The 27415-nt window shown below is 50.9% G+C and overlaps 1 protein-coding gene across 3 annotated transcripts in view; it reads left to right on the forward strand.

Moving 5' to 3' along the window:
• CXXC1 (CXXC finger protein 1) overlaps positions 1 to 27415 on the forward strand; it is a 799643-nt gene that overhangs the window by 673577 nt on the left and 98651 nt on the right. For all 3 annotated transcript variants that reach the window (XM_069647456.1, XM_069647457.1, XM_069647458.1), the window contains 2 exons: positions 14131 to 14180; positions 14498 to 14594. In XM_069647456.1, the coding sequence (XP_069503557.1) occupies positions 14131 to 14180; positions 14498 to 14594 (147 nt within the window). The remainder of the gene's footprint in view (positions 1 to 14130; positions 14181 to 14497; positions 14595 to 27415) is intronic.

A 27415-nucleotide genomic window follows, 5' to 3' on the forward strand; every position in this document is an offset into this window, starting at 1 on the left:
CTGCCCTCTACCTAAGCACCGCCTCTGGCAGCCATCTTCAGATTTTTACCGCACGTTCATGTGTTGGGATCCTCGTGCTATTGCTCTCGAGCGTTAGTGCTATTTTTTCGCGCTTTTTCACAAAAACTTCGATTCTTTCGGTCAAAAGAGCCTCAAGCTCCACCGATCCTACATCCGATCAACGGGGACCCGTGTCGGATTCATCTGTGCCCCTCAAGGGTGAAGATTTCGTCGAGCTACACTTCGGAGGACTCCAGAAGCTTCTCAGGCCCGGTCTCGGAGATGGCCCAGGAGAAGGGAAGCTCGACGCCCGGAAAGCTGTTCAGGGCCTGCCCTGGATGCCAGCTGCAGAACGTCTTCAAGGAGGACGAACACTCTTTCTGCCTTTACTGCCTTCATGGGGACAAGACGCACGTGGAGAAGGACTGTGCGTTTTGCGGCAACATGTCGGAACGGACCATGAAGGACCGCCATCAACGTCTCGCCAGCTGGCTGGAGGGTAAGAGCCCGTCTGGCGAGAAGAAGAAGAAATCTGAGCGGTCTTCTAAGACCTTTGAGGGCGCCCCGGCGACGGGGGCCCAACATAAGGCCAAGCACCGCGAGTCCGCTGGCACCGGGAGCGCCGAACGGTCGGGCTCTACGGGCGCCAGGCAGGGCGCACCCTCCCCGGCACCATCAACCACGAGCCAACGCTCTGGGTCGGGTAAGAGGAAGGCCGAGCACCCGGCGAAGCTCCTGGAGAGACCCCGGTCGAGCTCTAAGGCAGAGGAGGAGCGTGGCAGTGCCCCCTCCCTCAAGGATAAGGCGGTGAGCGCACCTAAGGTGGTGAAGGCCTTGATCCATTCGACCAAGCCCTCTATCGAAACGGTCGCGGCGGCCCTGGCCCAGCCTGTGGAGGCTGCACCAGTGGTGGCGGCCTCGGGGCCCAGAATCTCCCTGCCTCCTCGGAGGGAGTCTTCTTTCGTGCCCATCGATAGGACCCCCGTGAAACCCTCCGTGGGGAAGAAGGGGGGGCAGGGCGTCGTCGTAGATTCGGCCTCAACCTCAGAAGAGGAACTGATCGAGGTCTTAAGCCACGGCCTAGGCGTGGAACAAGACCAGCCCGTCGGAATGGGCCCCGACGCAGGTGACGACGACGACATCGTCGAGGATACCGACGGGGCCCCTGCTCGCCCGTCGGATTCCCCTCTGCCAGCGCCGCAAGACAACTCAGTGGCCATTTTGTTGGCTATACAGTCCTTATGCTCCGAGATAAGGACGAGACTACCGTTACCGACGGAGGAACCTCTCCCGTCGGGGGATCCAGAACCGGGACCTTCTGGTGTTCCCCCTACCAAGAAAAGAAGGATCCATCCACCGCCTCCTTTTCAACCGTCGCGCCCCGTCCAGCCCTCCTCCCCGTCCACCCGAGGGGATGATACGGGGACTGACACGGCAGCGACGGGTACGGACGACGAGGCATACGACGAGGATTTTCCGTCGTCGCCTCCCGCCCGACGAGATTGGATCGTTCCACTCAATGATCGCCAGGGCATCCGAGCTTTTCCAACTCTGCCCTGAGGAGAAGAAAAAGGAAGGCTTCCTTTACCAACGGCGCGAGACCAAGAGGAAGACGGTCCTCGCAGTGCCTCTGTTGGACGACATTTGGGATGAGGGCCTTTCCCTCCTCAAGAACCCTTCCACGACGCCAGCGAAAAGAGACCGGTACGAGAAAAAGTACCGGGTCCCGGACTCTGCCCCCCTATGCCTCCGGGCGCAGCCTACCCCGGACTCCGTCGTCTCCGCGGCAGCCAGGAAGAAAGCGGGGGGGGGTGCGGCCTCCACGTCGACTTCCCCGCCGGACGGCGAGGGAAAGAAATTGGATGCCATGGGACGCAGAGTCATCTCGTCGGCGGCGACGACGATTAAAGCGGCCAACGCCTTGGCTATCGTGGCCCGCTACGACAGGGAACTCTGGTACAAGATAGCTCCCCTGCTGGATTTTCTGCCGGACGACAAGAGGGCGGAGGCCCTTGAGATCCTGCAGGAAGGTGAGGTGGCCTCGGACCACGCCATCACCGTGGCGACGGACATCGCCGACACTGGGTTCCGCCAGATGGGCAACGGCGTTTGCCTTCGACGTCGCGGATGGCTCAAGGCTACGGACTTTCGGCAGGACGTCCAGACCAGGGTCCTGGACATGCCCTTCGACGGGAACAACCTGTTTGGGAAGACAGTGGACGATTCCCTTCAGGCCATCAAGGCGGATACTGAGACGGCCCGGGCCCTTGGAGTACTGCAGCAACGGCGGACGCCCTTTCGGAGCGGCGGAGGCAAGGGCGCCTCCAAAGGTTCCGGCGGCGGTTTCGCTTCCTACCGTCAAGCGGCCCGCTCGTCGTCGCAAGAGGCCTACAGAGGACGAGGCAAGTCTGGCGGACCCCGCCGTCGTCGCCAAGGAGGCCAAGGCGGCAAGGCCGCGTCCAAGCAGGATTGAACCGGCCGTGGGGTCGGGCCCCCACCGAAGCACCCCGGTGGGAGGCCGGCTGGCGGGCTTCGTCAGCGTGTGGGAGTCCATCTCCACCGACCGTTGGGTGCTGGACGCCCTGGCCCGGGGCCACGCGCTCGAGTTTCAAAGAAGGTGCCCGCGCGTCCCCCCCGTGGCCAGGAAAGAACTTCACGTCCCTCAACTTCTCCTGGAGGTAAAGGCGATGCTCAGAAAGGGCGCCATCGAACTCGTCCCAAAGAGGCTTCGGGGCTCCGGAGTCTACTCGCGTTACTTCCTCGTGAAGAAGAAGACGGGAGGATGGCGCCCCATCCTGGACCTGCGACGCCTGAACAAGTTCATCAAGGCGCAGAAGTTCCGGATGGTCACCCTCCAGCACGTCCTGGGTCAGCTGGAGGAAGGAGACTTCCTATCGTCGTTGGATTTGGAGGATGCCTACTTCCACATTCCCATCCTAAAGGGGCACCGAAAATTCCTCAGATTCGTGGTCCAAGGGCGTCATTACCAGTTCAAAGCCCTTCCCTTCGGACTGCGGTCGGCACCCAGGGTTTTCACCAAGTGCCTCGCACCGGTGGCGGCGCAGCTGCGCCGCGAAGGGATTCACGTCTACCCCTACCTGGACGACTGGCTCATCCGCGCCAAGACGAGGGAGCTCGCCGTGGTCCACACGGCAAGGACCGTCCAACTCCTCACGGACCTGGGATTCTCCGTGAACTACGCCAAATCCCACCTGGTGCCCGCGCAAGTCGCACTGTTTCTGGGAGCGAGGCTCGACACAGTGTCCCTTCTGGCCTCCCCGTCGGAGGAGAGGACCAGGACCATCTTGGGCAAGGTGCAACGGATGTTGGTGGCCGACGCGGCCAAGGTGAGGTCCATCAAGTCCCTCCTCGGGATGATGTCTTCCTGCATCTACCTCATTCCCATGTGCAGGCTCCGGATGCGCCCGTTGCAAGAGTTCCTGGATGCGCGCTGGATCCAGACGACGGGCAGCTTCGAGGAAAGGATCAAGCTCGACGAGAGTTTCCGACGAGCGATACGGTGGTGGGGCACCCGCGCGCATCTGACGGCGGGCATGGACTTCCAGACCCCAGCCCACCAGGTGACTGTGACCACGGATGCCTCCCTAGAAGGGTGGGGAGCGCACACCGAAAATCTGCACGCAAGGGGACTCTGGCTCCCGACGGAGAAGTCCCTGCATATCAACGTCCTGGAGCTCCGTGCAGTGTTTTGGGCCCTCAGGTCCTTCCTTCCGTCCCTCAAGGGCAAGGTGGTGAGGATCTTCACCGACAACACCACCACCATGTTTTACATCAGGAAACAGGGCGGAACCAGGTCCCCAGCGCTGTCCAAGGAGGCGCAGGACCTGTGGCATTGGGCCGTCGCCCAAGGGATTCTTCTGGTGCCGTTTCATCTGGCAGGGATAAAAAACACCATCGCCGACTCACTCAGCAGGGAGCTGCGCTCGTGCCACGAGTGGGAACTACGGCAGGATCGGGTGGATCGCCTCTTCCGACGGTGGGGCACACCCCAGATCGACCTGTTCGCGACGGCGACGAACACCAAGTGCCGGAGGTTCGCCAGCAGGTTTCCCCAGACGAGGAGCATGGGCGATGCTTTCTCGTTCCCCTGGGAGGGCCTGTTCCTCTACGCGTTCCCTCCCTTGCCTCTGCTAATCCGGCTCGTCAACCAGCTCAAGAGGTCACGGTGCAGGATGATCCTCGTCGCACCTGCGTGGCCGAGGCAGATATGGTTCCCGGACCTTCTGGATTTGTCGGCGTCCCCGCCAATCAAGCTGCCGGCGGACGCGGATCTACTCTCCAGGGAAGGAGGCGCCAACCTCCACCACGACCCGAAGTCGCTGAACTTGCAGGCCTGGCTCCTGCAGCGCTAGAGTTTGGAGGATACGACATACCGGCCGATTGCAGAGAGGTTCTTGCAAAGGCCAGGGCGTCCTCGACTCTTAAATGCTACGGACACAAATGGAAGAGGTTCTCTGTCTGGTGCCACGCACAGAAGATTAACCCTCTACGGATTACGGCTCCCCAAGTGCTGCCGTACCTGCTGACGCTGGCCAAAGCTGGTCTGGCACACGCGTCCATCAAGATTCATCTTGCTGCGATCTCCCGATACACCAGAACCACGGGCCGGACGTCCTTGTGGTCTCATCGTCTGGTGAAAGAGTTCATGAAGGGACTGTTCAGATCGTTCCCGCCGGTGAAGGCTCCGGCCCCGGCGTGGGAGCTCAACGTGGTGCTGACCAAACTCATGGGACCTCCGTTCGAGCCTCTGCACTCGGCCCCGTTGAAGTTTCTATCGTGGAAAACAGCTTTTCTCGTGGCCATCACCTCCGCACGACGAGTGGGAGAGATCCAGGCCCTTTCCTGCAAGGCCCCGTACTTGACTTTCCACGACACGAGGGTAGTGCTCAGGACGCACCCCTCCTTCATGCCCAAGGTACCGTCGGACTTTCATCTCAACGAACCCTTGGTGTTACCTGTGTTCTTCCCGTCGCCTTCGTCGCCGGCTGAGAGGACTTTGCACTCGCTGGATGTAGCTAGAGCGCTGAAGTTCTACGTGGACCGCACGAAAGGTTTTCGGAAGACGTCACAACTCTTTGTGAACTTTGGACCTGTCAATCAGGGGAAGGCTCTCTCGAAGGCTTCCATCTCCAGATGGCTCTCCGGCTGTATCATGTACTGTCACCGGTTGGCAAACCGACCGCTGCCTGGCCGTCCGAGAGCCCATTCCACCAGAGCGATCGCAGCTACCACGGCGTTCCTATCTGGTGTGCCCCTGCTGGACATATGCAGGGCTGCTACGTGGAGGTCGACGCACACCTTCACGAAATTCTACTGCGTCGACCGGGATTCCAGGGAGGAGTCCAGGGTCGGCCAAGCAGTGCTGCGCAACCTGTTCGCCTGAGGTGAGCCTGGTGAGGAGGTAAGATGCTTAATGTTGAGTTGATGTGATGCTTAATGTTGAGCCTTTGCCACCTCCCGTGGTTGTGCATGTGTGTACTGCTATGTATTCTTTATTCATGAGCATGTGAATCCATGCCAGACCCCATGCTGGAGAAGGAACAAGTTACTTACCTGTAACTGTTGTTCTCCAGCATGGGTCTGGCATGGATTCACATGCGAACCCTCCCGCCTACCCCTCTGCGGCTCTTCACTTGGTCATACTGCCACTTCACATGCTTCCAAATCTGAAGATGGCTGCCAGAGGCGGTGCTTAGGTAGAGGGCAGTCATTGGCTGTGGTCAGTATGACGCAGAGACCAGTGATTGGTTATTACTACGAAAGACAGATCAGAAACGAAACTGATACTGGTTTTTTCTTTACCGAGGATTCCCAGCCTGACGACGGGGAATATTCATGAGCATGTGAATCCATGCCAGACCCATGCTGGAGAACAACAGTTACAGGTAAGTAACTTGTTCCTTCACGTAGGGTCATGGTTTCACCCCTTCACGTATTGTATTCCTCAATTTATATATCAGTTCTTTTTTCAATGAAGTCTGGATAATAGCTTCGCCCCTGGATCTCCCTGTCGGCTAGGACCTCTCTTGAGTGCCAGTACTTGGGTGATGGCTTCACCCCTGGATCGCCCTCCCTCAGTCAGGCTCGGATCCTCTTCCAATTTCATCCTCCCTCCTCCGGATTCACTATGGCTTTTCCCTTAATGTATCAATGTCTTTTCAAAACAGTTCATAGTGGACATCTCTCGGCCGGGTTTACGTTTCTCAACACACTGTTTCTCTGGACTTTAGACTTTGCCACCCTCGTCAGCATTCCCCAGTCGAGTTCACTCTTGCCAACTTCACATTCACTGTTTACGGGATTCACCTCCCTATCTTCCACACATTCTTTAGATCAGTCTTTCGATTGTACAGGGATTTTACTTGAACCTCAGTATGACCACTTGGACCTATGGCCTTCTGGTATCTATAGTTTCCCTCAAATGGAGATCGACCAGAGGCTCTTGAGTTAGCATCCACGTGGTACCGGTTTCCCTCTGCAGCTGGTCTCCCCTTAACACTTTTCACAGTCCATTGAACTTGCTTCAATCTTGCCACTTCGCGATACTCATTCACCACAGCCCTACTCTTATCGGTTCTCCCCTTGACTCACTGGTTGTGATGAATCTCTTGGCTTTTCTTCTTTTGAGTCAGGGCTGGTACCATGGGCGGGGGAGCTTCCCTCGCTCTTGCTTATCAGCATAGGCTTGCCCCGTGTACTGTTGAGATCTGCTGCAAGATGCGTGCGCTATTGTTCGCGGCCTTATGTCTTTCTCCTCTAATGTTCTACGGGCCTGGGACAAAAAGAGCAAGGTCACTTCTCTCCTCACCACCCTCTTGATTCCTGCCGCCTTTCTCCTTCTCTTGAACTGCTGCGCCTGGTTAGCCGTCTTGTCGTGCTGTCCGCGGTGCTCGTACTGTGCTCTATTGCTCCACCTTTTATTCCTGTGGGTAAAAGGAAGGGCCGTCAGGTGTGTGTGATTTAAGTCAATTGCCTGACTTTGTCTGACCCTTGTGTCGGGACAGGTCAGGTAAACCGTTTTATTACAAGTCTGTTGTGTAAAGGTGTTTTTGTCAGAAAGGGGTGAAGTTAGGGATTTAGAGCATCCTACGGGGTATAGAGAGAAAGAGGTGTTGTATGCCTTTATAGTTCTCTTGTTAGGGATTTGGGTACTTTAGTAAGGGTGAAATTTGTGGGCTGTGTGGATCAAACTGGAATGACCAGGATTATTGGCGGAAGACAAACAGAGGAGTTTGTGGGAACGGTAGTTGGTTGGAATGGAAGGAAATCATAATCAGAGGGACGGGATTGGTAGGGTTTTGTCCAGGTGGATTTGGCATTCGGGAATGAATAACCAGAGGGATGAAGACAAGAATGACCGGGAATATTAGAATAGGAACGGGGAAAGCTGGATTCTGGAAGTTGTGGTTCTTAACAAGTTTTCCAGATGTAAATGGGTTGTTGGCTTGATCTTTGAGTAAGGGAGATTCAGTGGGTGGAAATCGATGATAAGCGGGAATAGTTTATAAAAGCTTCAGATACTTCATTCCCCTCAGCATCCTCTCTGTGATGATACTGCGTCTCACCTAGGTTATTACCTTGAGCATAACCCCAGGTTCCCCTACCCAGGTGATCCTCCCCCACTGTTCCACCACCAGGAACTGGATCCAACAGCTTTGGCCCTTTCCTGGCCACCTGAATAAGGGATTCTCAAGGTTTGTTGGGGAGAAACCCCTCGGGTTTCTCAGTGTCTAGTGGCGATTCCCTGTGTCCTTGGCAGTGTGCACATGAACACAGATTAGCATCTACAGCTACACACAGACTCGCGCGTACGTAGATGCACAAATACAGATGCATGCCTTTAAATGCGCAGATGTGCACATACAGATATGCACACACTCACAAGGATGAAGGACTGAGTTGCCTCTGCCTTGGCTTTTGAACATGTGATGTGCAATCTGGTCCCATGTGAAAGACGAGCACTAATCACAATCTGGTTGACAGCTCAGGGGCTATTGACATTCCTAGCTCTTGATAAATGTATGCCTAGGCCAGTCTGCCAAGAGCATATTGTAATGTTAGTGACAGAGTGCCTGCCCCCACAACTCTGAAAATGTTTATTTCGAAGGGATTGTGTCCTCTGACATATTCCTTATCTTAGATATCTCCTTCCAACTTTGCTGGCCTCGGAAATTTTTTCTCTAGAGGGCGCTGCGCGTCGACGTCCGCCGAGTCGATGTCCCTCGACAGCCGCCGTATCAACGTCATCCTGCCTATAAAGGCCGCGCGCAGCGTCCGTTGCTCAGTTCCGTTTTTCCGTGCTTACTCAGTGCCTCGGAATATCGTTGCTCAGTTTCGTAGAGAATTTATCTTATTTACCTCGAGATATTCGATCCATACTCGATGGCTTCCTCGTCGGAACCGACAACCCCTCGGTCCAGCTTCAAAAAATGCCGAGACTGTGGGGAAAAGATGTCGCTGACTGACCCTCACAGAGTTTGTCTGTGGTGTTTGGGAGCTGAACACCATTGTTCGGAGTGCGAGGACTGTATGTCCATGACAGCTAAGGGCCTGAAGGAGCGTAGGGGGAAACTGGAGAAAGGTAAGACTTCAAAAGCTTCTTCTTCCTCGACGAAGTCGAGACATTCGTCTCCTCGTCACCATTCGCGCTCCAGGTCTCGGAGTGGGTCCCATCACTCCTCGAGATCGAAGCACTCGAAGAGGAGATATCGAAGATCCCCTTCTTCGTCCTCCTCTTCCTCTGTTTCTCCTAAGAGAATCCCTTGCCCCACGAAACATAGTTGCCGGGCTGAATGGGAGGAATTCCGCAAAAATATGATGAGCGTCTTCGAGAAAGCGGCCTCGACCCCCTCGAAGACTGCCGAGAGCGATGCTCTGGTCGAAAGACCCGAAGGTCAAAAACGCAGCGAGTCGCAGTACCCGGCGAAGGAAGCTTCTCGAGCGCGTCACGAACCCTCGAGTAAAGCTATGACCTCGAAACCTTCTTCGAAGGTTCCGTCGACGCCGAGGTCGGTGCCTTCGACGCCGTTGTCGAAGGGACCTTCGACACACGGGTCTGTCGACTCGACGCCATCTTCGACACCGGCGTCGACCCCAAGAAAAGTCACGGTTGCGACGCACTCAGTGGCTATCCCCAGGTCCTCGATGGCATCGAGATTGTCGACTTCCTCGAGCAGAATCCCAATTCTATCGAGGTCCTCGAGGCCTCCGCCTTTGTTTTCAACGCCACGCCCGAAGCCTTCGGCGTCGACGTCATTGACGTTTTCGAGGCCAATTACAAGAAGTTTGGCACCCACTGCCTTGGAGATGGGTTTCACACCCTTTGTGAGTTCAGAACAATTGAGAACTATGTCTTCAATTATGGAAGAGGGAGAACTATCTGAACAGGAAGACACATTTGAGTTGCAGGGACCTGCAACCCCAGTTCAAGAGGAGTTATCCTCAGAAGAACGCAGTTTAAAGGATCTCCATGATTCCTTACATGAGGCAAGTGGGTTAGACACTTCCCCTGAGGTGGAGTTCGCTAGGCCAGACCCAGGGGAGCATGCTGAAACCCCCTATAGAGCCTTAATGGCCAGGATCACAGAATTTATGGGGTGGTCAACAGCTTCACAGGCTTTCCAACAAGATGACCTCACGGATATTCTTGATAAAGGTCCACAGGAGGATCCTGTAGTGCCCTTTCATAAAGCTCTTCAGAGGAAAATCATGACGAACTGGGAAACCCCAGATGTCGTCCAGGCAGTAAATAAAAAACTGTCTACTAAATACAGGGTATCTTCTGCAGACCCGGAGTTTTTGTCAAAACACCCATCCCCAGAAAGTCTGGTGGTACAGGCAGCATCTTCTACTGATGTCAAGACTGCTTACCCTACCGTCCCACAGGACAGGGACGATAAGAAATATGATGCTATGGCAAAGAAAGTTTTTTCGGCATGTAGCATGGCGTTTAAATCTGCTAATGCTACTTGCACCCTTGCTAGATTCAGCCATACACTTTGGGAGTGTGCTTCTACAGCGGCTGACTGCATCCCGGAGGGAGAAGAAAGGGAGGCGTTCCTAAATATCATACAGGACGGTAAAGACGCCATGTGCGAATCCCTCCAGACGGGCATTGATTCGGCTGACGGCATCAGCAGAGCAATGGCGGCAAGTACAACAACCAGGAGATTCGCTTGGTTGAGAAAGTCTGGTTTTGCCCCAGATGTGCAAGCCAGGCTCTTGAACATGCCATTCGATGGCTCTTCTTTGTTTGGGAAAAAGGCGGATGACAGTTTAGAAAAACTGCAAACATCAAAGGCAGCAGCAAAATCCCTAGGCGCTGCAATCCGTCAGACACCTTTTCGTCCCACAGGAACCTCTGCGAGGGGCAAGTCCTTTCGCTTCTACTCCGCATTCGGAAGAGGTAGAAGACGACCGGCTCAAAGAGGACAAAGAAGAACTACCCGAGGTGGACGTGGTAGATATTCAAAAGCCGCAGCAACAGCAGGTGCCTCTTTACCATCGGCATCTGCATCAGCCGCCCCAAAACCACTCTGAGGACTTCCCTCACAAGACACTTGTAGGAGGCAGGTTAACTCAACATCTGGCGGAATGGCAGGCTATCACGTCAGATGCTTGGGCATTGGAAACAGTTGCCCAAGGTTACTGCCTGCCTCTCCTACGCATATCTCAGAGTCATCCACCGGGGATCAGCTCTCAGAAAGCTCCAGATCCGCTCCTCTTGCAGGAAATTTTAGACCTGCTAGAGAAAGGTGCCATAGAACCGGTACATGTAGCGGAGAGGAACAAGGGCTGGTACTCCCCTTACTTTCTCATTCCAAAGAAAGACGGAGGACTGAGACCCATCTTGGACTTGCGAGAATTGAACAAATTCCTCAGGAAAGACAAATTCAAGATGGTAACTCTTTCTCAGATCCTTCAGGCCCTTCAGTTCCAGGACTGGTTGGTATCTCTGGACCTTCAGGACGCTTATTTCCATGTGCCTATCCATCTCAAGCACAGGAAATACCTGAGGTTCGCAATTGGCAACTCTCATTATCAATTTCGAGTGCTGCCATTTGGGCTGACCTCTGCCCCGAGGGTCTTCACCAAGTTAATGTCGGTAGTGGCTGCAAGTCTAAGGAGGGAAGGGATTCACGTCTACCCCTTCCTGGATGTTTGGTTGATCAGGGCTGTATCTTCGGAACAAGCTCAGATCCAGCTAAATCACGTTTGCCACTCCTTTCACAGACTGGGCTTCTCCCTCAATTTAAAGAAGTCACAAATGATACCATCGCAGAGACTCCAGTTCATCGGAGCGATCCTGGACACTTCCCTGGGAAAAGCCTCGCCACCAGAGGTGAGGGCTCAAGATATTCTACAGATGGTTACCAAGTTCCAAAATGCCCAACGTCTCCCAGCCTTCGACTTTTTGAGGTTGCTAGGCCTCATGGCATCCTGCATTTTCCTAGTGCCAGAGGCTCGCCTGAGAATGAGATCCCTCCAGTGGGCACTGAGGACTCAGTGGTCACAATTCTCAGGAAGAATGACAGATCTTCTTCAGGTTCCCGACAGGGTGGCTCGAGACCTTCAGTGGTGGGCCTGTCGGGAGAACATTCGGAAAGGAGAACAGTTTTGGCAACCCTGGCCGGAGATAACAGTAGTCACGGATGCCTCACTCACGGGGTGGGGAGCCCACGCCAACGACTTGACCATCAGCGGTCGTTGGTCTCCATCGGAGTCCAGACTACATATCAACCTGTTAGAGCTGAGGGCCATCAGACTTGCGCTGAAGGCGTTCCTGCCAGCTGTACAAGCGAAGAATGTCCTGATAATGACAGACAACACAGTGGCCATGCATTACCTCAACAAAAGAGGAGGCGTAGGATCACTACCCCTGTGCGATGCAGCTCTGGTTTTGGGCAATCCAAGAAGGAATCTCTCTATCGGCAGTTCACCTAGCCGGAGAGAAGAACTTGACAGCGGACGCTCTGAGCAAGCAGAGCACAGTCTCCCACGAGTGGGAACTAGCTCAGGAAGTCCTTCAAGAGATCTTCGCCCTTTGGGGAACCCCTCAGGTGGATATGTTCGCCACCAGTGTCAACAGGAAGTGCGATCTGTTCTGTTCAAGGGAATTTCCCCCGAGAGGAGCTCTGGGAGACGCGTTCATAGTGGACTGGGAGTTTCGGCTTCTGTACGCGTTCCCACTGGTCCCTGTCATTCCTCAAATGATCAGGAGGTTGAGAAGATTCTGGAAAACCATGATCCTCATTGCCCCGGATTGGGCCAGGAGAACGTGGTACCCGGACCTTCTAGACTTGTCCATCTGCCCTCCAATTCGACTTCCACTCAGAGAGAATCTACTCTCACAGAAGGGAGGTCAGGTTCTCCATCCAGACATCAAAACCCTCAACCTTCACGCTTGGCTTCTGAAAGGCTGAGGTACAAGGATTGGGACCTCCCTGATGATTATATGGAGGTGTTGCTTTCGGCAAGGAGGCCAGCAACAAAGTCTTTATACCGCTGCCGTTGGAACAGATTTTGCAGCTGGTGTAGAGAAAAGAATATCGACCCCTTTTCATGTGGTACACCAATGGTTTTGTCCTTCCTACTCTATTTGGCGAATTCAGGCCTTCAAGTTGGCACCATTAAGGGCTATCTCGCAGCGCTATCCATCTTTAAGCGCACTGCGGAAGAACCATCCTATTTCAAGTTACCCTAGGTAATACAGTTTCTAAAGGGGTTAACTAACGTTTATCCCCCAAGACAATTCCAGGTCCCCCTATGGGATTTAAACTTAGTCCTAACTTTCCTGATGGGCACACCATTTCGAACCACTCCATTCTTGTTCGTTAAGATTTCTTACCCTTAAAACTGTTTTATTAATAGCACTTACATCTGCTAGAAGGGTGAGCGAGTTACAAGCTCTTTCTTGTAAACCCTCTCATACAATCTTTCACAAAGACAAAGTTGTCCTGCAAGTGAAGACTAATTTCCTCCCAAAGGTGGTTTCTGAATTCCATATCACTCAGAAGATTACCCTGCCATCTTTCTATCCTCCTCCTCATCCGGGAAAAGAGGAAGAGAGGTTACACAGGCTAAACCCTAGAAGGGCTTTAAATTTTTACATCAGTAGACTGGCTAGGATAAGACAGGCAGACCAGCTGTTTGTAGGCTACGCAGGTCACAAGCTGGGGTTACTGATAACTAAGCAGACCATTTCCAGATAGATCATTCTAGCCATTTTGGAATGTTATAAACTGGCAGGAAAAGAGCCCCCTCAAAATCTTAGGGCTCATTCGACCAGAGGTATTGCAGCTTCATCGGCCCTCAAAAGAGGAGTGCCGGTGAAAGACATATGTGTGGCTGCCACATGGTCGTCCGCCCATACCTTTACACGATTTTACAACTTGGATTCCTCCTCCAGTCAAGAGACTAGGTTTGGAAGGGCAGTATTGCACTCTATTCATCAATAAAAGGAAGCATGAAGTCAGTACTCCCACCTCCAATAACAGAATACTGCTATGGGAGCCTATCTAAGATAAGGAATACGTCGGAGGACACAATCCCTTCGAAGAACAAGTTACTTCTTACCTTGTAACGTTCTTTCGATGGGATGTTCCTCCGACGTATTCCTTATCGACCCTCCTATCCATCCCCGCAGTACTACTTCCCTTGTTGTTGCAGCTTGCGCTCCTTCAGGGTGATTAGTCTAGTCCAGACAGAAAAACTGTGGGCTACAAAACGGAACTGAGCAACAGACGCTGCGCGCGGCCTTTATAGGCAGGATGACGTCTACGTCGATACGGCGGCTGTCGAGGGACATCGACTCGGCGGACGTCGACGCGCAGCGCCGTCTAGAGAAAAATTTTCCGAGGCCAGCAAAGCTGGAAGGAGATATCTAAGATAAGGGATACGTCGGAGGAACATCCCATCGAAAGAACGTTACAAGGTAAGAAGTAACTTGTTCTTCTTTGAGGCACATGAATCAAATGGATGTCTCTAATACAATACTGAGGTTAAACATGAATCTAAAGTGTTTGCTTCCTTCTAATATGTTTTTATACTTGTCAATGACTTTTCATTTTTCTTCCTCCCCCTTTTCTTGTCAATTCTTCATCTGCCAAGTATGAGAGCCAGACTTCCTTCGGATCAATGTACCCAACACGGATCGAAGGGTGAGTACTAGTGCACACACTCACTAATTACAACTTTTTCATTGTTGTAATAGTTAAAGTGATGTCTAATACATCATTATGGAGGTTACAAGTTAACGTATCCAGGGATTGAGTTCCTTATAGTATGAAATGTCATTTTCGCTCGGTAATTGCATAAGCACTACAGTGATCTATTCTACAGTGGAAGGTCACCATGGTTAATACGTGCTGTAGATGCCTTTTCGGGAATAGGATTCCTTCTCCAATGTGCAGCTCAAGCAGTATCCTGTATGTGTGCAACCGCATCTTATTCTTTTGCATTTTTGTTTCACTCCTAGGGCTACTCGGTTATTCTGTGATGTCTACAATCCCCTGAGTAAAACTTACTGTAAACGTTTACAGGTTCTCTGCCCTGAACACTCCCGTGACCCCAAGGTATGGATTCTTTTGTGTTTAGTCTCCGATTGTAGTTTAGGATATCCCAGTTTTGTACTATCTCTGATTGTGGTTTAGGATATCCCAGTTTTATACTACTGTTAACCCCCAAGTAAAATGTTGTATATTTTTTTGCACTTCTGTACCTTTAATTATCCTTGCATCCCAACCCGTTCAGCCCTATGAATGGGATGTTTTGCCATAAATGGATATTGGAGCAGTGCCCTCGCACTTTGAGATCTTTAGCCAAGTACCAAATCGAGTGGTGGGCCTACCCACTCTCGGGCTACACCCCCTCCTCTCCACCTAGGTGCCATGGAAGTCAGCCTTTCATAGAATGAGGATGGATGTACTAGGACTGGTGCTTTTTTAAAAAATTCGTTTCTGGCCCCTTTTATTTATGGCTGAAGTAGCTGTAAGCAGTGCCTATAAACCCATAACTATACTCATGGGAAGTAAAAATAGGAGCGAAATGGGGTGTGAGGAGGAACACACGGCATGTAGGTGTTTGACTTTTTGCCCACCCGCTGACTGCCATGGTCATTGTTAGGGAGAATTCTCAAAAATGTGCCAATTCCCTCCACCTAAGAGACCCCCAGCAACTTTGCTGGATTTTGACCCTTTTTCCCACTCTCTCGTGTATTTTAATGTGATTTTCTACACTGTTTCTTTTAGTTATGTAGTCTAATAAACTCCATAGGCAGCATCTTTTACAGTTGTGTCACAAAGCACCTTCAGTGCAGTGTCACAGGGAAGTCTTCAAGATTTTCCAAGGTTTAACCCCAACACCCTAACCTTAGAACCACAAAAAAATGCGATAATCAATAAATGCTTCTTCCTCCTCCACATGGCAAGAAAAATCCTACCTTTCCTCTCCTTCACACACAAAACACAATCGTCGCCCTCATCATATCAAGGATCGACTCAGCAAACAGCCTCTATCTCGGGATACCAGAATACCTCCTGAAGAAACTGCAAAGGATCCAAAATACAGCAGCCATACTGCTCCTCAAACTATCCAGAAGAGATCACATCACTCCAGCCCTAAAAACACTGCACTGGCTCCCAGTCAAACATTGCGTCACCTTCAAAACAATGTGTAGAACACACAGGGCAATCAGCGGACAAGGAGCTGAATTCTTACAAAAGAAAATAACAATCTACAAGCCAACAAGACTCCTCAGATCAAGCAATGAAATCCACCTGGAACAAAAACCATACTTTAAGAAAGAACTCGGGGGGCTCCTCCTCCTCCCACTTAGCTGCAAAAACCTGGAACAACATCCCGAAAAAAATAAGAAACACCAAAGACCACCTACAATTCAGAAAACTACTAAAAGCCTGGCTCTTCAACACCACAGACTCAAACTGAAAAACCGAAACAACCGGTCGCAAAACACAAAGAAAGGATGACTACATTTAGGATGACACTGACAACACCCAGAACCGACCAGAGAAACTCACTACAACAAGAGAGTCAATGCTAACTCGAATAGGACAGAAGCTACACCCATGAGGACAAAAATCGGCATCCCTAGTCAACTCCAGCCAACAACCTCACCCGTCCCATAATTGCTACTAGGTAGCATACCTGAATAAAGTTGTATGAATGTAGGCACTTGCCACTCTTAAACCAAGTCCTGGGCATTGACCGTATGGAGCTGTGAATGAAGGCTGGTGCCGGATCTGGACTTAATTGCAAGCATTCGGCATATGCCACTTTTTTCGAAGGGGCTAGGAGCGACAGCATGCACAAACAACTGAATAGGATGATGAATGCCAACCAACCACCACATATGGATGGAGTAGCCTTGGCTAGTCGACACCACGCACCGACTAGATTGGGAATGCTCTCTGGGCCAGACCTGAAGAGACACACAAACGCCTCCCTGCCCGCATACAGACAAGTGTCACGTAGGTGGCCGAGGCCGAACTTGGGTAGGATTATGAATGTGAGTGAATGCCATGTGTGAAATTGACTGTGAGTATCGGACGGCCCGGATCAGGACAGAGGCAGAGATGCTCCTGCACGCTCGTGGAGAGAATGCAGAAATTTAGTGCCTCAGTTCCAGACAGCAACGCCAATTAACCAATCCACTAACAATGTCACCCCTCTGCATACACCTCTCAAACTCTAACCAAACACGACCAGAAGCCTTCAACACAACAATCCGCACAAACTTCACTATTTTATTTTTATTTTTTTTTAATTTCTAAAGCGCCCAGCGGCCCGGAGGCATTGTGGCGCTTTTACAGCAAGTTACTTAGTACAGTAGGACAGGTAATACATAGGTAGTGAAGAAGTTGGTATATGTTCAGTGACAGTGTAGAGAAAGAGTTCCAAGGGTTACAGTGGAACAGGGTGTAGAAAGTACATTTGTAAAATTTGTTAGTTAAATAACTTTGTTTTTAGCAGTTTTCTGAACACTGAGAGATTCTTCGCTTTTTAAGTTGAGAGGTAGTGCGTTCCAGGCTATTGGAGTTAATACTTCAAACCTGGTGCCGCCGGCTTTAGCTCTGTTGAACGCTGGGACCGATAGTAGGTGGGAGTATTGGTCACGTTTAGGTCTGTGGGCTGTAGTCTGGTGTATTCTGTCTACTAGGTAGGCTGGGGCGGTCTTGGCGAGGCACTTGTGTATGATGGTGAGGGCTTTGAATGTTATGCGTTCTCTGATTGGGAGCCAATGGGCGTCCTTTCTTGCCTTGGAGATGTGCTCTCTCTTGGGGATGCTGAGGGCGGCTCCCAGGGCGTTGTTTTGTGCAATCTGTAGTCTGTTAATGTTATTGGCAGAAGTGCCTATGAAAAGGATGTTACAGTAGTCAAGTTTTGCTCCAATAGTGGCTCTCGCAAAGTTAAGGAGATTACTTGTAGAAAGGTGGGGTTTTACTGCATTTATAATTTTTGTGGTGAGGGCTGCGGCGGATGAGATGGCGCTGACTTGCCTGTCCATAGTTAGGGTTGAGTTGAGGTAAACCTCAAGGGTTTTCACTGATGTGGAGTCTGTAATGGTAGTATTCTCAATAATGAATGAATTCAAAACAAACCACACATAGACTCCCACAACTGCACACGAGGACTACCGATCGTAAAACACCCCAAGCACAGCCAACTGACCCGCCGGGCTGAGGCGCCAACAGCACATCACTGCTCTCTTGCACTTTTCCAGCTTTTCCCCACTAATTTACCCCCCTTCCTACTTTCTTTCAGAGCAGCCAGAGGACCACTGTGGTGGTGATAGTGCAGGGTACAAATATCTATTAACATCAACACCTTCAGTGCAGTGACACAGGGAAGTCTTTCAGATTTCCCAAGGTTTAAATACCTTCCCTGCGATAAACTACTGTTTCCCAGAACAGTAAAGTGAAATTGACTTTACTTCCCATTGTAACTTTCTAGACCCAGCACACACTATCTTACACTAGAGTGTTGGAGGGGTTACTTAGTATCCCCTGTGTCTGCCTTCTTATGTAACATGTTTTATGTTACTCTTTCCTCACTGAATGGCTGTGGCAGTGGTTTGGTTTTGAACTACTGTGGTTTGCATTTACCGTGACCGTTCGCGGCTCCGGTAAAGCAACCGCAGGAGCCATCTTTTTCAAAATGGCACAGAGCCATATTTGATAAAATAGACCCCGGTCTTCTTTTTTCACCATGTCTTTGTGGAAAGGCCCTTCTAGAGATTTTCTCTGTGCGCCAAACCAGGTTTGGTCTCTTTGTTCATTTCGCCTTTGGCGGGGCTTCTGAGTGAAACCCGCCTCTGGCTCCAGAGAGACTGGCGTAGGCAGGAAGTGAGGGAGGTGCTCGAAACTCCCTGTGCTTAGTCTCCTAGGAGACCCAAATGTACTCTGTGGTGATTGGCTGGCTGACTGTCCGGCAAGGACAGCCACCCTGCGGGGTGAGTGACAGCTAGGCTGGAATGAATGGGAGAGAACTGAATAAAAGGCGAGTCTTTTGGCTTGGAAGGCAGAGTCGACCGCCGGATAAAGGAACCGAAGAAGAGCTTGAAGACGACGCCTGCTGCAACTCCTGGACCGTTGGTTTGCACAGAGAAGCCCCTGCAAGGACTACTTCTCCCTTTGAGTTGGTGGGACCAATCAACTCCAAACCCCTCATCCAAAGGATCCTCATCAAAAGGAACTTTTCCTGTCTGGAGCCTGTACCAGCATTATTTCATAGGACCACCGAGAAGTAGGAGCCCTCAACACTGCAGGAGCAGTGGGCAAGCCCTACGCCAGAGTGCATCCACCCTAAGGTAGGCTCCCTGCCTAATTTTAGCCCCCTGGGCTCGAAAATCCCACCCACTGAAAAGTGCTCCTCCTAGCCCCATAATTACACATAAGCAGTGTAAATTATATTTTTATTGAAAAAACAAGCTAAAAAGCACATTTCAAGCGTTTTTTCTGTGCCTCCAGTAGAACACACAATGTGTTCCTGCTTCAACATGGCTGCCGACCTACTCCTTGCCAAGAAGGCGACCACATGACATCCAGGTGAGCCCCCATTGGTCAACTGCAACTACAGAAGGCCAATCAGGCGCCGGTAGGCAAATGCCGGCCCCCTCATCCAAAGGATCCTCATCACAAGGAACTTTTCCTGTCTGGAGCTTGTCCGGAGGCACCTGAGGCCTGGGCCAAGGACTCTGCCCATTTTCTGGTAAGCCTGCCCTGACCCTGCAGCTTGCCCACACCTCCCCAGAACCTAACCTTTCCACCTAATCCCTTCATGCGGTACACCTTGTGGGTGCTTCTGCTTTTCACTGACTTTGGACAATTGCTTGCTATCACCTGGTCTATTGTTGATATATAATATCTCACTATACCATATAGCGCATTTACCAGTATTGCTTATCCGCTTGTACTGTATCCTCTTGTGCAGCCAACTGCTACCTATTATGCCCTGCCACCATTTAGCCTCTGCCTGCCCCACTTAGAAAATCGAATTTAGGCATTGTATTTTGTTGAACTGCTACCTATTATGCCCTGCCACCATTAAGCATCTGCCTGCCCCACTTAGAAAATCGAATTTAGGCATTGTATTTTGTTGAACTGCTACCTATTATGCCCTGCCACCATTAAGCCTCTGCCTGCCCCACTTAGAAAATCGAATTTAGGTGACCTGCCTCTGAACTATCTAGCACTAGTCGCACAATCCCGCTGTCATTTCTGTCACACACCAGCGGCACACATCAGCTGCACACACAGCCACTATCATGATGCTCAAGAGTGCACCTCCCAATCATAGCATAATTTCACTCTCCCGCACTCTCCCTGTCACACTCCGCTCAGCCAGCCTAACAGCCATCCTTATAGCACTCACTATAATGGCCTCTACGCCTCCCCATATATTCCCAGCACACCTCACCCAGCGCCCGGCACTAAATTCACATGCCGCAGCACCAGACTACAACATCACACAGTCTCGGCCACCTGGCCTAGCTACCAGACTCTGCAATCTCAGAAATCGATCACTTCCTAGGTATTTACTCTGCTCACCCACACCCACCACGACTAGAAACACCTGATTAGGCACCCAAACTGCACCACTACCCCATACTAAGATGATCATAGGCACTGCCCCTCTCGCCCCACCACCCCAACATGCCTCTACATTACTTTGCACTAAGCCTCTCACTACCACACACCACAACAAGCACACTTCACCCCATACTAGTACAAACAAAAACATCAAAGGCACACAATGCCCACCTCTTAAATGTGCACTACTGAATGTACGCTCCCTACCTGCACATGCCCTCGAGATAAATGATCTACTATCCACACTTATCTGGACTTACTTTGCATAACTGAATCCTGCTCAATGATGCCTCCTGCCCAGCCATCGCACTAGCCTTACCCACAGGCTACACCATCCTTAGGCAAGATAGATGTGTTAAGATTGGAGGGGGGAGTCGCCCTTATCCACAAAGACTCACTGTCCATTAGACTAGCAGACCATAGTACATGGAGTGGTAATGCTGATATCCTATCAGCCAATCTTACGCTCTCCCCCAATAATCTAATCAACATCCACATCCTATACAGACCTCTCGGACTCCGAGCTGACTTCCAAGAGCACCTCTCCCATCGACTCAGCAACAACATTAAAAGGTCCTCCAAAATCCTTCTATTAGGAGACTTAAATTTAGGATACAAGGATCCTAAGGATAAATCTGCTGCAACCCTAGCTAAAGAATTCGCAGACTTGGGTTTCTCCCAAGGAGTCCTCACCCCCTCTCACTCCAAAGGCCGTACCCTTGACTGGATCATGGATCACAACTGTGCATCCAACATTACCTCAAACACCGCCCTTCCATGGACGGACCACACATGCATCGAATTCCTCACCCCCCACCAACCCTAAACCTAAGACTCTCACCCACGCACCACCTGCCACAATAAGAAGTTCTAAAAAACTCAATGCAGACAACTTGCGTCCCCACCTTAAAAGCCCTTGCATAGCACCACCTTTCTCTCAGGACCCAAATATACTATCAGCTATCTTCCATGATACTCTCGCCAATGCCATAAACTCTATAGCCCCACTTAAAAGCAAGAAGGAAAAAAAATAATTTCACAGCAACTCTTGGTTCTCGGAAGAACTCCAAACCCTCTGAGCTCAAAAGCGTCAGTCGCTTAAAAACTGGCAAACGGATCCGAGTGATCTAAATAAGAGCCTCTTCAAACAAATAGCCCTCCAATATAAAAAAAAGCCATTTAAGCAGCAATATCCAACTCCTTCAATGATAGGATCTCAAAGGCCAACTCCCAAGCTAAAGAATTATTCGCAATCTTTAATGAATTTGTCACTCCTCCGGCTACCGCTGACGAGATAACTAAAGACAAAGCCTGGTGTGCCAGCATTCAGTCCACCATGCTTAACAAAATAAAACTCCCCCAGAACAAAATCCCAAACCACTGCAAAGTCCTCCCAAACCAAAAAAACCAACCGCCCTACACAAGACAAGCGTAGTAATCTCAATCACGCTCAATTCTCCTTCAGAGACGTCACTGAACCTGAGGTCCTTAATCTCACCAAAAACCTTAAACCATCTCTCTGCAAAGCAGACATTTTCCCTCCCAAAATCATCAAGGAATGCGCTAATGACCTAGCAACCCTGATAAATGCCTTCAAACAGGAACTGTCCCAAACAATCTCAAGGAAGCCTTGGTGCGGCCACTTCTAAAAAAAAAAAAAATTTTAAAAAAAGGCCACACTTGACCTAGCGCAACCCAACAACTACAAACCGATAACAACAGTCCCGTTCCTCCTAAAAATCCTGGACAAAGCAGCTCACATCCAGATCCAATCATACATAGAAGCTAACTCCATACTAGGCAAAAGACCATCTGGCTTCCGTGTCGGTCATGGAACAGAATCCGTCTTATTAGACCTAAAAAATCAAATCTCACAGATCATGGACAAAGGCAAACCTGCCTTGCTCCTCCTCCTTGATCTATCAGCTGCTTTTGACCTGGTAGATCACCAAACACTCACCACCCACCTCACCCATGCAGCCCATTTCTCTAATCAAGCAGCATCCTGGATCACTTCCTTCCTTGAAGGAAGAGCCATGAAGGTCTACTCCGACACAGCTAACGCAGATCCTACCACTATAAACTGCGGTGTACCCCAAGGATCTTGTACAGCCCCCACCCTCTATAACCTCTTCACAAAACCCCTCTTCGACCTACTTGACTCCATGGGTGTTACATATACAAATTATGCAGACGACACTCAAGTACTTTTACCCCCATCTGGACTCTATCGCCAAGACGCCACGGCCCTTCACAACATCTATGCCACTATCCAAGCTTGGATGGCAATCAATGGCCTCTGTCTTAACGGGGAGAAGACTGAAATTCCCATCCTAGGCCAGACAAACACATTTTCGAAACTAAGCCCCCAATACAACAACTTCAACATGCACAACTCAACCATCTCCGTATCATCCTCTGTCAAGACTTTAGGTGTTCACATTGATGCAAATCTATCGATGAACAAACAAGTCAGCGCCATCGCCTCTGCATCAGCATTCAGCACCAAACTCATCAATGCCATTAAACCCCATTTATCCACCCCCAACCGCTTGGCCATAGCTAGAGCAACTTTAGGAGCCAAACTCGATTATTGCAACACCCTCCTAGCTGGCACCTCTGCCAAAAACATTCACAGACTGCAAACCACACAAAACAATGCCCTCAGAGCGGCCATGAGCATCCCTAGAAGAGACCATATATCCCACGCCAGAAATGAAGCCTGGTGGCTCCAGGTCAAAGATCGTATTACTCTGAAAATCCTCACCATCACTCACAGATGCATCAACAAAAGCGCTCCAGCAAACCTATCTGAAGCAATATCAAGGACCACATCCACTCGCCCCACCAGAGCTCAGTAGACCAACCAGCTACACATACCACGCATAAAGAGAGCCACAGCGGGAGGTCTAGGCTTCTCCTATATTACACCGAAACTCTGGAACTCACTCCCTGCAACCCTTGGAGCTGAAACTTCCATCTCCGTCTTCCGCAACAATCTCAAGGCCACTCTCCTCAACTAGAAAGTGGAGGACTGCCTCCTCCACTTCTGCCATGTATATTGTAATATAACACAAATGTAATATAACTATATTGTAACCTGTATTTCTGAGGCTTGTGGAATCTGCTTAGATCACATGCTGTGCATAGGCCGACATCTAGTGGAAGCTGCAGAGTATTAGTTTGTTTTTCGAAACTCAAAAATGGGCGTTGACGCAGGACGTGCCAGTAATACTATCCCTAGTGTGACGTCCACTGTACCCATGATCCCTCACACGTGTAGGACCCTCAGATTGTTTTTTTCCGCCATACTGGTTTCAGCCATTTTGCAAAAAAACAATATTAATTTCCCCGTTCTTTCACTTCCATGTCGAGACATGTCGAGACATCGAAGATCGACACCGGTCCGAAGAACAAACAACCGTCGAGAGCTGCACGATGGACTTTGGACTTCGGAAAGGCCTCTCGATTCGGCCTGGGCCTTGGAAGGCCTCGACCCTGCAAGTAGGGAGAGTGGGGGGTGGAAACATACTCACACTAGCCCGCTGCCATAGGTGCAGATGGAGAGCACTCCATTTAAATTTTGCCCCAAGTGCAACCGCAAGTATCCTGGGATTGACAAACATGCCACCTGTAACCTCTGCTTACCGAGGGATCACCCCGAGGCGAACTGCAGAGCGTGTAGGCTGTTCAAGGCGAAAACACTAACGGACCGCTCCACCAAACGTTGGGCCCACCACGCCAGGCTACTCGAGGCCATGGAAGCGGAGGGTGCCTTCAGTGATGGCAGCGACGCCGTACTTTCGGACGGCGAGGGCACAGAGGTGTCGAAAGACGCCCAAGCGCAAGTCCCCGACCTCGGAAGATTGTCTGGCAAGGCAGTTATGGGGAACACACCCAGCGACACGAGCGCTACCCACACCACTACTACACATAAACACTCTAAGTCCAACCGAGACTCGACACGTGTGTCGAGTTCTCGGAAAGAGGCACAAAGAGAGCGGTCCACGGAATCGGTGTCCTCTGGGCGTTCCAGGTCGAGATCGCCGCACGACACAAGGCAACCGTCCACAGCTGCCAAGAGTGCCTCACTCCCCAAAGTCACGGAGGTACGTTCGTCAGAAGACAAATCCGACCTCCACCCCCAGGCCGCACACCAGAAGTCGGCTCCAGCTGCCCGTTCGGCATCTGCCTCCGAGTCCAGACATGCACACTCTAAAGAAAGAGGCAGTACCCCCGAATCTCGACGCCAGGCGTCGGAAAGCTGAGAGAAGGTGAAAACACCAGGGAACACTCTTCTACTCATGGGGAAGGGGGTAAACAGCAGAAGAAGCCATCCCTCTCTTCTTCTGCACCACAGATACATAAAGACAGTCAAAAGTCTTCAGATAAGCAAAAATCCAAGACCCCTGTCCCTGCCCCCAAGTCCAAACTTGTTCCTCCTACTCCTCACGATATGGTAATAGAAGGGGAACCCTCTCAGGGAATTGTCATTCCCAGCTCCAGAAAATGGAGCAGTGAAGATCTAGACAGGGTAATGACAAGAATGTCTTCCCTGGCTGACTTCTACTCTAAGAACCCAGTACATTTCCTCAGTTATACCCCGGACAATGCTACTCCTTCAGGATCCAAGGACCCTCAGCCCCCTAGTAAGAAACCTTGGTTTGAGACTCCAACTCAGGGACTGATGTCAGACCCTTTTTACATCCAACCTTAGCAACAGTATGGTGAGGATCCACAACAGTACGATGAGGATCCAGACTTAGTAATGTTGGACGACCAAACGGGGGTGGATTATTATGTAGATGACGAGGGCCAGGATGGGGAGGAGGAAGACGTGGCATAGGTCTACAGGTTAGACTCTCCTGTTCACAAAGAACCTCAGGTTACCGACTCTCCAGTATATAACCAGCCCCTCCTAGATGAGGTCTTGGCTAGAGCTGTAGGGCACTTCCGCATAGACACTAAGGGGGCGCAGGAAGAGAGGGACTTTGCAGAAGAACTAGTGGGAGAGAAAAGACCCATTGCTCAAGCCATCCAATTCTCAAGTCCATCCAACGAAGAATTGATCCTTCCCTTCTCACTCCCAATCTCACTAGGGCCGTAAATGCCAGAATCGAGAAATTGTTCAGGGCCGCCCAGTCAGACCCCCTTTACATAAGGGGTCAACTGAAGCCCGACTCCTTGGTAATTACAAACACCAGAAAGAGAGCGGGGACACCTCTATCATCATATGAGGCTCCCCCAGACAAGGAGAGCAAGAGAATTTACGGGTTGGGAAGGAAGGTAGCTTCCACTTCCGCTTACCAGGCAAGGATTGCCAACACCACCACTCTACTGGCAAGTTACAATTGCCACCAGTGGGAGCAGGTAGCTGCCCTCATTGACTCTGCATGCGCCGGAACCACTAAAGCGTCAGTTGGCCCAGATTGCGTTGGAGGCAAGAGCCGTGTCCGGTTCCATCCTTAAGGCAACCTTTGACACTGCAGATGACGCTGGCTGGCTCATAGCAGAGAGCACTGTCATTAAGAGGCATGCTTGGTTAAGACAGTCAGGGTTTAAACCCAAGACCCAGGCATCCCTAATTGACATGCCGGTGGAACCTTATCTTCTGTTTGGCAATGCTCAAGCACCCCCGAAACCACCCTCCACGACAAAGAATACATTCCCGGGACCACTAAAAGATCCTCCTCAAGGAGATTGTCAATCTTCTAGCAAAGGACGCAATAGAACTCGTCCCGGGCAACCAGGTAAACAAGGGTATTTATTCAACTTACTTCATTGTGCCAAAGAAAGATTTGACAATGCGCCCAGTATTAGACGTATGCCCTGCAAACAAGTATGTCAAGCCCCAAAAATTTCGCATGACTACTCTCCAAGAGGTAATCCCCCTCATAAAATGGGGGGATTACATGGCAAAGATGCTTATTTTCATATTTTCATATTTCCAGGTTCTTGCGCTTCAAGGTGCTGCCCTTCGGTATTGCCTCGGCTCTAAGGGTATTCACCAAGGTACTTGCGGTGGCGGCGGCACACCTCTGCAGGGAGGCAATCCCAGTGTACCCTTACCTGGACGACTGGCTCATCACGGGGGAAACCCCAGTCATTTGCAGATCAAACATTCAAAGAACAATCAGCCTCCTCTTCGAATTGGGTTTCTCCCTAAACGAGAAAAAATCAAGCCTGGTGCCAAACACCTCCAAGCAGTTCCTAGGAGCAGCCCTAAACACCCAAGAGGGGTTGGCCTTTCCATCAGAGGAAAGAATTCGGAATCTACTACTGCAAATCCCTCTATCAGTCCGGTCGCCAGATAATGGTGCGCAAAGCGATGCGTTTGCTAGGCATGATGGCGTCATGTATTTACCTAGTCCCCCACGCGTGCCTGTGCATGCGTCCCATGCAAGAATGGTTGGCAAAACAGTGGTCTCAGGCAAGTGGTCAGTGGGACGATCTAGTGGTCGTTTCGCCAACACTTGTACAAAGTCTTCACTGGTGGACAAGAGAGAACCTGTCAAAGAGGAAACCCTTTTACGATCCAGAGGTACAAGCTGTAGTCACTACAGACGCATCCCTGTCAGGTTGGGGAGCATACCTCCTTCACCACACAGCTCAGGGTCTCTGGTCTCACACAGTGGCCAAGAATCATATCAACATGCTAGAGCTTCTGTCAGTCTTCAGAGCGCTTTGAGCGTTCGAACACCACCTGTTGGACCTGTCAGTACAGATCTTAACAGTACGACAGCGATGTTTTACATAAACAATCAGGGAGGGACTCGTTCACCAAATCTGTCCAGGCTTGCCCAGAGAATTTGGACATGGGCACTCAGACGGAACATTTACCTGTCATCTCAACATGTTCCAGGGGATCTCAATTCACTAGCAGACGCTTTAAGCAGAGATCCCCTCCCAGAAGAACACAAATGTTGTCTACACAGAGAAGTCGTAGAAGACATCTTCTCACAGCAGGGTTTCCCCACTATAGACCTATTCGCCACAAGCGAAAACAGGCAATGCCCAGGATTCGCGTCCAGATTCCCTCAGCCAGACTCCAAGGGGAACGCCCTGTGGATGAACTGGTCAGAGATTTTTGCCTACACTATTCCACCAACCCCTCTCATGAGGAAGGTGGAAAACAAGATGCACAGGGAATCGATGACGCTCATCCTAATTGCTCCCATGTGGGCAAGGCAACCACGGTTCCCACACCTACGCAGACTAGCAGTGTGTGTACCCATCAGACTCCCGTGCTGGTACAACCTGCTGTCCCAGCACCAAGGTCAGACAGT

The sequence above is a fragment of the Ambystoma mexicanum genome, chromosome 2q, assembly GCF_040938575.1.
Source record: "Ambystoma mexicanum isolate Mex_15411 chromosome 2q, UKY_AmexF1_1, whole genome shotgun sequence".
Classification (NCBI taxonomy): Eukaryota; Metazoa; Chordata; class Amphibia; order Caudata; family Ambystomatidae; genus Ambystoma; species Ambystoma mexicanum.